This window comes from Garra rufa, unplaced genomic scaffold (assembly GCF_049309525.1).
Source record: "Garra rufa unplaced genomic scaffold, GarRuf1.0 hap1_unplaced_197, whole genome shotgun sequence".
Taxonomy (NCBI): Eukaryota; Metazoa; Chordata; class Actinopteri; order Cypriniformes; family Cyprinidae; genus Garra; species Garra rufa.
In genome coordinates this window covers 3360-15825 of record NW_027394472.1, presented here as the reverse complement: position 1 = coordinate 15825, position 12466 = coordinate 3360, and the positions used below count along the sequence as shown (strand labels likewise).

General features: G+C 34.9%; 1 protein-coding gene across 1 annotated transcript; it reads right to left on the bottom strand.

Moving 5' to 3' along the window:
• Positions 1-7485: 7485 nt before the first annotated feature.
• Positions 7486-12055, bottom strand: LOC141316990 (kynurenine/alpha-aminoadipate aminotransferase, mitochondrial-like). Its single transcript, XM_073832860.1, has 3 exons — positions 11953-12055; positions 11208-11309; positions 7486-8321 (listed from the first exon to the last, which is right to left on the bottom strand). Exons 1-3 carry the CDS (start codon positions 12034-12036, stop codon positions 8280-8282), a joined length of 228 nt encoding a protein of 75 aa, XP_073688961.1. The 5' UTR covers positions 12037-12055; the 3' UTR covers positions 7486-8279.
• Between the last annotated feature and the right edge of the window lie 411 nt (positions 12056-12466).

Below are 12466 nucleotides of genomic sequence, written 5' to 3'. Positions count from 1 at the left end.
TGACCCAGTTTTTCCTGTAATTGGTTGAGAATTGGAGCTAACTTTATCATCCAGTTTGGTCTACTTCCTCGGTTAACTGGTTTTTCTTGTACAGTAAATGTGAAATAGTTTCCTTCTGAACGAATACTATGGCTAAATACTATGGTAAGGTCCAGTAAACATTCACAGTTCACAGAATTGGTCCAAAGTCAGAGGTGGAAACGCCTTGAAAAAAATTATTTATGTTTGCAAATTGTATAATATCCAAGGTACATATTTCTAGTAATTGTGCAGTTCTCATATTGTATTTTCAGAAAATTTTGGAATATTTGTCCTCTTCCCAAATTTGTCACTACCAAAACACAGTGATATTGATTATATTGACCTTATTTTTTGGTGTTTTATTAACATTTTTCCAGAGGTAAATCAATAACAATTATATTTAGACATTATTTTAAGTGTAATTTATGAGAGTTGTTGTATTTTGAATCCAATGTATGTTTGTAAAAGGCAAAAAGTTAAACATACTGATTTCAAAGTTAAGGACTCATTACTTTGAATATACACTGAACCACTATAATAACATCTTATTTGATAATTCAGTATACTTTATTTCACTACTTTTTATTCACTACCGAAACACTACAAAATATTTTGGTCGTGGCAATTTTATGGAATAACAGCCAAAAAAAAGGTAAAATGTCACTACTGAAACTGCACCAAATGTTTTCGTGACTGTTTTAGTAGTAACAATGTGGTGGAAAAACCCCCCTAAAACAAAGACGTCATTACCGAAACACCACTAAATATTTCGGTCGTCCCAATTTTATGGAATAACACCCAAAAAAACTAAAATGTCATTACCGAAACTCCACTAAATGTTTCGGTCGTCAAAATTTTATGGAATAACACCCCAAAAAACAAAGATGCCACTACCGAAACGCCACCACATTTTTCGGTAGTGACAATTTTATGGAATAAAACCCAAAGAAACTAAGATGTCATTACCGAAACACCTCTAAATATTTCGGTAGTGACAATTTTATGGAATAACACCCAAAAATACAAAGAAACTGCAGAAACTGCACCAAATGTTTTGGTCATGACTGTTTCTGTAGTGACAATTTTATGTCAAATTTAAAGTCGTCATTGCAGAAACGGCACAAAAAGTTTTTGGTCGTGACCATTTTTATGGAATAACACCCCAAAAAAACAAAAATGTCATTACCGAAATGCCACTAAATGTTTCGGTCGTCACAATTTTATTGAATAACACCCCAAAAAAAACGAAAATGTCATTACCGAAATGCCACTAAATGTTTCGGTCGTCAAAATTTTATGGAATAACACCCCAAAAAAAATTATTAAAAAAAAAAATCATTAACGAAACGGCACTAAATGTTTTGGTCATCACAATTTTATGGAATAACACCCCAAAAAACAAAAATGTCACTACCAAAACGCCACAAAATTTTTTGATTGTAAAAAATTTTATGGAATAACACCCTAAAAAACAAAGATGCCACTACCGAAACGCCACCACATTTTTCGGTTTTGACAATTTTATGGAATAAAACCCAAAGAAACTAAGATGTCATTACCGAAACACTTTTAAATGTTTCGGTAGTGACAATTTTATGGAATAACACCCAAAAATACAAAGAAACTGCACAAAAAGTTTTTGGTCGTGACCATTTTTATGGAATAACACCCCCAAAAAACAAAAATGTCACTACCGATACATTTTTTTGTCAAAACAGAAACAGTCATGACTAAAACATTTGGTGCAGTTTTGGTAGTTTCTTTGTATTTTTGGGTGTTATTCTATAAAATTGTCACTTTGATGGAATAACACCACATAAAAAACAAAAACATCATTACCAAAACGGCACTTTTTCGGTCGTGACTGTTTCTGTAATGACAATTTTATGGAATAACACCCCAAAAAACAAAAATGTCACTACCAAAACACCACTAAATTTTTTGATTGTAAAAATTTTATGGAATAACACCCTAAAAAACAAAGATGCCACTACCGAAACGCCACCACATTTTTCGGTAGTGACAATTTTATGGAATAAAACCCAAAGAAACTAAAATGTCATTACCGAAACTCCACTAAATGTTTCGGTCGTCAAAATTTTATGGAATAACACCCCAAAAAACAAAGATGCCACTACCGAAACGCCACCACATTTTTCGGTAGTGACAATTTTATGGAATAAAACCCAAAGAAACTAAGATGTCATTACCGAAACACCTCTAAATATTTCGGTAGTGACAATTTTATGGAATAACACCCAAAAATACAAAGAAACTGCAGAAACTGCACCAAATGTTTTGGTCATGACTGTTTCTGTAGTGACAATTTTATGTCAAATTTAAAGTCGTCATTGCAGAAACGGCACAAAAAGTTTTTGGTCGTGACCATTTTTATGGAATAACACCCCAAAAAAACAAAAATGTCATTACCGAAATGCCACTAAATGTTTCGGTCGTCACAATTTTATTGAATAACACCCCAAAAAAAACGAAAATGTCATTACCGAAATGCCACTAAATGTTTCGGTCGTCAAAATTTTATGGAATAACACCCCAAAAAAAATTATTAAAAAAAAAAATCATTAACGAAACGGCACTAAATGTTTTGGTCATCACAATTTTATGGAATAACACCCCAAAAAACAAAAATGTCACTACCAAAACGCCACAAAATTTTTTGATTGTAAAAAATTTTATGGAATAACACCCTAAAAAACAAAGATGCCACTACCGAAACGCCACCACATTTTTCGGTTTTGACAATTTTATGGAATAAAACCCAAAGAAACTAAGATGTCATTACCGAAACACTTTTAAATGTTTCGGTAGTGACAATTTTATGGAATAACACCCAAAAATACAAAGAAACTGCACAAAAAGTTTTTGGTCGTGACCATTTTTATGGAATAACACCCCCAAAAAACAAAAATGTCACTACCGATACATTTTTTTGTCAAAACAGAAACAGTCATGACTAAAACATTTGGTGCAGTTTTGGTAGTTTCTTTGTATTTTTGGGTGTTATTCTATAAAATTGTCACTTTGATGGAATAACACCACATAAAAAACAAAAGCATCATTACCAAAACGGCACTTTTTCGGTCGTGACTGTTTCTGTAATGACAATTTTATGGAATAACACCCCAAAAAACAAAAATGTCACTACCAAAACACCACTAAATTTTTTGATTGTAAAAATTTTATGGAATAACACCCCAAAAAACAAAGATGCCACTACCGAAACGCCACCACATTTTTCGGTAGTGACAATTTTATGGAATAAAACCCAAAGAAACTAAGATGTCATTACCGAAACACCTCTAAATATTTCGGTAGTGACAATTTTATGGAATAACACCCAAAAATACAAAGAAACTGCAGAAACTGCACCAAATGTTTTGGTCATGACTGTTTCTGTAGTGACAATTTTATGTCAAATTTAAAGTCGTCATTGCAGAAACGGCACAAAAAGTTTTTGGTCGTGACCATTTTTATGGAATAACACCCCAAAAAAACAAAAATGTCATTACCGAAATGCCACTAAATGTTTCGGTCGTCACAATTTTATTGAATAACACCCCAAAAAAAACGAAAATGTCATTACCGAAATGCCACTAAATGTTTCGGTCGTCAAAATTTTATGGAATAACACCCCAAAAAAAATTATTAAAAAAAAAAATCATTAACGAAACGGCACTAAATGTTTTGGTCATCACAATTTTATGGAATAACACCCCAAAAAACAAAAATGTCACTACCAAAACGCCACAAAATTTTTTGATTGTAAAAAATTTTATGGAATAACACCCTAAAAAACAAAGATGCCACTACCGAAACGCCACCACATTTTTCGGTTTTGACAATTTTATGGAATAAAACCCAAAGAAACTAAGATGTCATTACCGAAACACTTTTAAATGTTTCGGTAGTGACAATTTTATGGAATAACACCCAAAAATACAAAGAAACTGCACAAAAAGTTTTTGGTCGTGACCATTTTTATGGAATAACACCCCCAAAAAACAAAAATGTCACTACCGATACATTTTTTTGTCAAAACAGAAACAGTCATGACTAAAACATTTGGTGCAGTTTTGGTAGTTTCTTTGTATTTTTGGGTGTTATTCTATAAAATTGTCACTTTGATGGAATAACACCACATAAAAAACAAAAGCATCATTACCAAAACGGCACTTTTTCGGTCGTGACTGTTTCTGTAATGACAATTTTATGGAATAACACCCCAAAAAACAAAAATGTCACTACCAAAACACCACTAAATTTTTTGATTGTAAAAATTTTATGGAATAACACCCTAAAAAACAAAGATGCCACTACCGAAACGCCACCACATTTTTCGGTAGTGACAATTTTATGGAATAAAACCCAAAGAAACTAAGATGTCATTACCGAAACACCTCTAAATATTTCGGTAGTGACAATTTTATGGAATAACACCCAAAAATACAAAGAAACTGCAGAAACTGCACCAAATGTTTTGGTCATGACTGTTTCTGTAGTGACAATTTTATGTCAAATTTAAAGTCGTCATTGCAGAAACGGCACAAAAAGTTTTTGGTCGTGACCATTTTTATGGAATAACACCCCCAAAAAACAAAAATGTCACTACCGAAACATTTTTTTGTCACAACAGAAACAGTCATGACTAAAACATTTGGTGCAGTTTTGGTAGTTTCTTTGTATTTTTGGGTGTTATTCTATAAAATTGTCACTTTGATGGAATAACACCACACAAAAAACAAAAACATCATTACCGAAACGGCACTTTTTTGGTCGTGACTGTTTCTGTAATGACAATTTTATGGAATAACACCCCAAAAAACAAAAATGTCACTACCAAAACGCCACTAAATTTTTTGATTGTAAAAATTTTATGGAATAACACCCTAAAAAACAAAATGCCACTACCGAAACGCCACCACATTTTTCGGTAGTGACAATTTTATGGAATAAAACCCAAAGAAACTAAGATGTCATTACCGAAACACCTCTAAATGTTTCGGTAGTGACAATTTTATGGAATAACACGCAAAAATACAAAGAAACTGCAGAAACTGCACCAAATGTTTTGGTCATGACTGTTTCTGTAGTGACAATTTTATGTCAAATTTAAAGTCGTCATTGCAGAAACGGCACCAAAAGTTTTTGGTCGTGACCATTTTTATGGAATAACACCCCCAAAAAAACAAAAATGTCATTACCGAAATGCCACTAAATGTTTCGGTCGTCACAATTTTATTGAATAACACCCCAAAAAAACAAAAATGTCATTACCGAAATGCCACTAAATGTTTCGGTCGTCAAAATTTTATGGAATAACACCCAAAAAAAAAACGAAAATGTGATTACTGAAATGCAATTAAATATTTTGGTCGTCACAATTTCATTGAATAACACCCAAAAAAACTAAAATGTCATCACCGAAACGCCACTAAATGTTTCGGTCGTCACAATTTTATTGAATAACACCCCCAAAAAAACGAAAATGTGATTACTGAAATGCAACTAAATATTTTGGTCGTCACAATTTCATTGAATAACACCCAAAAAAACTAAAATGTCATCACCGAAACGCCACTAAATGTTTCGGTCGTCAAAATTTTATGGAATAACACCCAAAAAAAAATTATAAAAAAAAAAAATCATTAACGAAACGGCACTAAATGTTTTGGTCATCACAATTTTATGGAATAACACCCCAAAAAACAAAAATGTCACTACCAAAACGCCACAAAATTTTTTGATTGTAAAAATTTTTATGGAATAACACCCTAAAAAACAAAGATGCCACTACCGAAACGCCACCACATTTTTCGGTTTTGACAATTTTATGGAATAAAACCCAAAGAAACTAAGATGTCATTACCGAAACACTTCTAAATGTTTCGGTAGTGACAATTTTATGGAATAACACCCAAAAATACAAAGAAACTGCAGAAACTGCACAAAAAGTTTTTGGTTGTGACCATTTTTATGGAATAACACCCCAAAAAACAAAAATGTCACTACCGAAACATTTTTTTGTCACAACAGAAACAGTCATGACTAAAACATTTGGTGCAGTTTTGGTAGTTTCTTTGTATTTTTGGGTGTTATTCTATAAAATTGTCACTTTGATGGAATAACACCACACAAAAAAACAAAAACATCATTACCGAAACGGCACTTTTTCGGTCGTGACTGTTTCTGTAATGACAATTTTATGGAATAACACCCAAAAAACAAAGATGTCACTACTGAAACGCCACAAAAAATTTCGGTACTGACAATTTCAAATGCTTTTGAACTTAACCCAAAGATGCTAATCAGCACATGGTTAGCTAGAACAGTTCTAAACCGTTGTACACATTTAACAACTTTTATATATAATATTTTATATATATTAAGCTTACTGATATTTTATATATTATTATGGGTTTCAATAGATAATAACAATCTTATAAAACAAAGATTTGAATACTTACAGTTAGCTATTTTGCTACCCAACTAGAAAGTTGGTACCATTTCGGTATCAAATGTAGTCATATGATAGCATTTTAAATACCTTGGAGAACTATGTAAACACCATTGTAATCATTCACTACCATAGTACATTTCAAAGTACAATATATTGCTACTGCACTGCTTTCCTTAGACACATATAAAGAAACATTAACTTGTGTTTAAAGCCATTGTTTTTTAAGACAAACAACCCTGTAGCAGCAAGCTGAATATGCTGTGGTAATGTGTATCCATTTATCTTTGCACCTCTGTCACACTAGATTGCACATTCAGACTTAGGAAATCCAGTTTAAGGATTAACTGCCCTTGCTGGTCAATGTTAAACCACAGCACTTGTTAGAAACAGCGTGTTACACCAATAAACCCCCAAGAACCTCACGTACACGCTATGAATCTTGCTTTTAAAGCACTTATGAGTGCATAACTCAGACTAAGATTTATCGCAGCCATCCAAGCGTGTGTGTGTGTGTATGTGAGCCCTTTATAAACACTTTCCCTGAGTCGTGTACACAAAGAATCTGTTGTGTCACTGAAACAACACGCTCAGTGTGAAATCCAATGCTCTGAAGAATGCGTTCAAAGGTTAAGGACTTGCATTCTGCATTGTTGAAATCCACAAGTTCCCTTTTGAAAAATGGTGAAACAACGCAATGGGACTTTATGCAATTAAAAAGTTGGTTCATGCAAAAATAAAAACACAAAAAAAAGATACTTTGAAGAATGTTGGTAACCAAACCATTTTGGCATTCGTAGTATCTTATTGTCCATAATATGGAAGTCGGTGGGAGCTGAAAACATTTGGTTGCCAACATTATTCAACATATCTTTTTTCAAAAAAGTAAATGATGACAGAATTTTATTTTTTGGGTAAATCTTCCTATCAAATAAGGCAGAGAATCGGTAAAAGCGCAAAAGCTGAGTGAGAATCAGCATTGCATACAATACAATACAGGAGTTCATTGATTTATTGAACCATTTTGTTTACAAATGGACAGACTTGCACAATGATATGTAAGTCCAATGGACTACATATAAAAATATATTAAATAGTGACTTCCCACTTTTTTGCAATGTAAACTTATGTTGTATATAGGAGATCTACAGCATTCCCACAACTTTTATATGAAATATGAAAACAGAGTTGGATTTATTGCAGAAATTAGTTTTTACAGTATGTGAAAAGAGTCCATATTTAAAAAATGCAATTTTAAAAGATTCTACGTGCAACATATCAATACATTCACATCTCAATTGTGTTCAAAACAGCTCGAGTTGATACCAGCTAAACTAGTCATATTAGAGCTCACTATCCATTAAGGAAGACAGAAATCAACAGCTTAAACCTTCACAGCTCACCATGAAGTTTTAATATGACCGACTACTCCGATAAAATACATCCACTTAACCCTGACCTTGAAAATGGTTAAAAATTAAACCAGTGTTTAAAATCACATAAAATGCCTCCCTGTAGAGAACGGATGCAATTGCATTGTAAACCGAATTTAATAAACAATTAATAAGCTTAATACGCCCTAAATGAAGAATAAAAATAGTGTAATTAAACATCATCTCAAGGTTGTTCATCTGCACTCACTCAAATGTGAAAGTATGGGTTTGTTGTGCAAAAAAAGGCAGAAAAGTGTGGCATTCTGTCTATGTATGTCGTGACAGCAGCATTTAATAGATGACGTTGAACACTGAAAATATCAAACCCTTCATTCCTCTTCCTGGAAATCTCACATAGCGTCCTTGATGAGATCAGCCAGTCTCCTAAAAGCCTGTGGATGAAGAGGAAAGAGCCATAAATGAGAAAGAAAGGATATACTATCAGAATATACTATTAGTAGGCATAATATAAAACAAGTGTCAGATTTGAAATGCTGTATGTGGGCCATTCTTTAAACCAGAATTGGAAACATCTTGAAAAGGCATATTTTTCCACAAATGTTGTATGTATGCAAATTGTATAATATCTAAGGTACACATTTCTAGTTGTGCAGTTAATTCTCATATTGTATTTTCAGAATGTTTTCTGCCCAATTTCGTCACTACCAAAACACAGTAATATATGATTTAATAAGAAGGGTTATATTGACCTATTAAAGGGTTCCTATTATGCTCTTTTACATAGTATTTATTTAGTTTTGGAGGTGCACTAGAACATGCTCTCATGCTTGGTGGTTCAAAAAACAAATTTTTTTCACATAATTTACATTATTACAATAGCTTGCTCCCCAGGCTGGCACAAATGGCTTGATTAGTTCTGGGTTTGATTAAGGTCCCACCTTCCGAAAAACTAAATGTGTTGTGATTGGTTAGCAGTCCCACTGCGTTGCGATTGGCGAACAGCTTAAGCCGCGGTCACACTAGACTTTGAGCATGCGAAATTCCTTCGGATGCTGCTGCAACGGTCGTGATATGACGTCATGTTCTGCAGTCTTTTTAAAAACTTAAATTCAGCACATGACAACGTATAATACATTTAAAATGTAAAAACATACTGTCAAATAAGTATTTAATCACTTGCTTATCAGACAGATTTCTGACACTCAAAGACCTCTTATTTTGCTTTTAAATAGTCCAGCTACACTCTGCTCATGATTCTAAATTAGTAGCACCTGTTTGAGGTCATTAGCTGTCATAAAGACACCTGTGCACCCCACAATCAGCCAAAGTCTAAGTAGCAACATGGGCTAAACCCAAGAGACAAAATTGTAAACCTTCACAAAGCTGGAAAGGGCTACGGGGTAATTGCCAAGCAGCTTGGTGAAAAAAGAACAACTGTTGGAGCAATTGTCAGAAAATGGAAGAGGCTAATGATGACTGTCAATGTCCCTCGGACTGGGGTCCCACGGAAGATCTCTCCTCGTGGGGTATCAATGATGCTAAGAATGGTGAAGAATCAGCCCAGAACTACACGGGAGGAGCTGATCAATGCCGTGAAGAGAGCTGGGACCATCGTTACCAAGGCTAATACACTAAGACGTCATGGTTTAAAATCTTGCATCGCACAGAAGGTTCCCCTGCTTAAGTCAGCCCATGTCCAGGCCCCGTCTGAAGTTTGCCAGGGACCATCTGGATGATCCAGAAGAGTCATGGGAGAAAGTCCTATGGTCAGATGAGACCAAAGTAGAACTTTTTGGTCTTAACTCCATTCGCCATGTTTGGAGGAAGAAGAATGATGAATATCATCCCAATAATACCATACCTACAGTGAAGCATGGGACTGGAAGCATCATGCTCTGGGGGTGTTTTTCTGCACAGGGGACAGGACCACTGCACTGTATTAAGGAGAGGATGAACGGGGCCATGTATTGTGACATATTGGGCAAAAACCTCCTTCCCTCAGTCAGAGCATTAAAGATGGGTCGTGGCTGGGTCTTCCAACATGACAATGACCCAAAGCACACAGCCAGGAAAACCAAGGAGTGGCTCCGTAAGAAGCATATCAAGGTTCTGGAGTGGCCTAGCCAGTCTCCAGACTTAAATCCAATAGAAAATCTTTGGAAGGAGCTGAAACTCGGTGTTGCTCAGCGACAGCCCCGAAACCTGACAGATCTAGAGGATCAGTATGGAGGAGTGGGCCAAAATCCCTCCTGCAGTGTGTGCAAACCTGGTGAAAAACTACAGGAACCGTCTGACCTCTGTAATTGTTAACAAAGGCTTCTGAACCAAATATAAAAAAAAAAAATTAATCAAGTGATTAAATACTTATTTGACACAGTAATTCGCAAATAAATTGTTAAAAAAATCATCTGTCTCTCATCTGTCTCTCACAGTGGAAATGCACCTATGCTGAAAATTGTAGACCCCTCCATGACTTCTAAGTAAGAGAGCTTGCAAAATCACAGGGTGATCAAATACTTATTGACCTCACTGTATATACAGTGGTCAACATTTGAAGTGGATCAAAACCTTTCATCAAATTGGTCCTAAAACCAAAACAATACTCGTTCTTGTCTTATTAAACAACTTTGATGAACTTATTTGATCCAAATCTGTATATATATATATATGTATGTGTGTGTGTGTGTGTGTGTGTGTGTGTGTGTGTACCTGGTATTCATCACGTTGTGGGGACCAAATGTCCCCACAAGGATAGGAATACCAGTAGATTTTGACCTTGTGGGGACATTTCTCAGGTCCCCATGAGGAAACAGGCTTATAAATCATGCACAATGAGTTTTTTTGATGAAGTAAAAGTATGCACAATCTCCTGTGAGGGCTAGGTTTAGGTGTAGGGTAGGTGTAGGGCGATAGAAAGTACAGTTTGTACAGTATAAAAACCATTACGCCTATGGAATGTCCCCATAAAACATGTAAACCCAACATGTGTGTGTGTGTGTTTGTTTTTGTGACATATCAGGACACAAATTTGTGTAATAACATGGGTATGACATAGGTATTACAAGGAGAGGGTGACTTATGAGGACATTGCCCATGTCCCCACTTTTCAAAAGGCTTATAAATCATACAGAATACGTTTTTTTGAGAATGTAAAGATATGCACAGTCTCCTGTGAGGGCTAGGTTTAGGTGTAGGGTAGGTGTAGGGTGATAGCAAATATCGTTTGTACAGTATAAAAACCATTACGTCTATGGAATGTCCCCACAATTCACAAAAACAAACATGTGTGTGTGTGTGTGTGTGTGTGTGTGTTGTACCTCATCAATCTGTTGAGGTGTGGAGAGAGAAAAGGCAGCTCTAACATACGGACACGGATCTGAGCTGTTGATGTTAAACACTCCTCCAGGAACCAGAAGAACCTACAAACAAACACAACAAACCTGATTCAAGATAATTATTCAAAGCCTTTTAAAAAACACCTGCTGAACATTTTAATTAGAACTGAGACTTCAGAAGAAACTAAAATCTAGCTTCATGTTTACAGATGCAATTCTGACTGTCAATGCTCATGCAATGCTTTGAAAGCTTACTTATTAATAAGGTGAAATAAGACAGTATTTGAACATTTAAAAATATTCAGCTTCAAACACACATAAAATGTTCAACAGGACCGACTCTATGCTCATCTCAAATAGAAACACTGAACTGAATGCGTGTGGGAGGCAAATCATGTGGTGTTTTGAGGATCAGGTGCTTCAGTTAATTTACATAAACACATGCACTCACTCACTCACACACACACAGACACACACACACAATATTCAAAGTTTGCTTTGGCAAAAGCCCCAGCAAACCTGCTGTAGTGTATCATAAAGCACCAACGACATAAATAGACCACTTTGACTCGCAGGAAATGTTTGCAGTGATAAAGGGAAGTGGTTTCATGCAGAAGTGAGTATTTGTTCTTTTGTTTGAGCAGATGAGAACATTTATATCACTACATTCAGCACAGATGTAAACTGTACATGTGAATAAAACGTGTGTGTGAATGAGTGTGTGAACCTCTTTCTCTAGCGCTTTCTCCATTATCAGCTGCTGTGTGTCTTTGATGCCCTTGAGTTTAATCCACAGGAACATGCCAGCCATGGGAGGATGCCATTCGGCGACATCTACAAAAGACCAGAGAGGGATTAAAGGAATAGATCAGGTGAAAATGATAGTTTGTTGAAAATGTTCTCACCCTTAAGGCAAGACACTATATATAACTAAATAAGTAACTAATAGTTATCACTTTACTTACCCAGCTGATTAATTACTTTGATAATTGCAAAGATTTTTTGTATTACAAGTTTTCTCAAATGTTAAGTTTAAATTTGCAAATGAGGCATTATTTAATGAAATATGCACTAATTTGCATACATTTCTAGAACAAAAATCTAAACACTGGAGGAAGTCAGTTTCAAAATTCTTGTTTAATTTTATGACATATGTGACCCTGGACCACAAAACCAGTCTTAAGTCGCTTGGGTATATTTGTAGCAATAGCCAAAAATACATAGTATGGGTCAAAATTATT

What these genes read in the sequence shown, in the direction of transcription:
- LOC141316990 (XM_073832860.1), bottom strand. Translation starts at nt 12,036, where the DNA reads ATGGCTGGCATGTTCCTGTGGATTAAACTCAAGGGCATCAAAGACACA. An exon ending in AGAAAGCGCTAGAGAAAGAG is followed by an intron (nt 11,310 to 11,952) that starts GTTCACACACTC and finishes GTTTGTTTGTAG; the next exon opens with GTTCTTCTGGTTCCTGGAGG. An exon ending in CACCTCAACAGATTGATGAG is followed by an intron (nt 8,322 to 11,207) that starts GTACAACACACA and finishes CTTCATCCACAG; the next exon opens with GCTTTTAGGAGACTGGCTGA.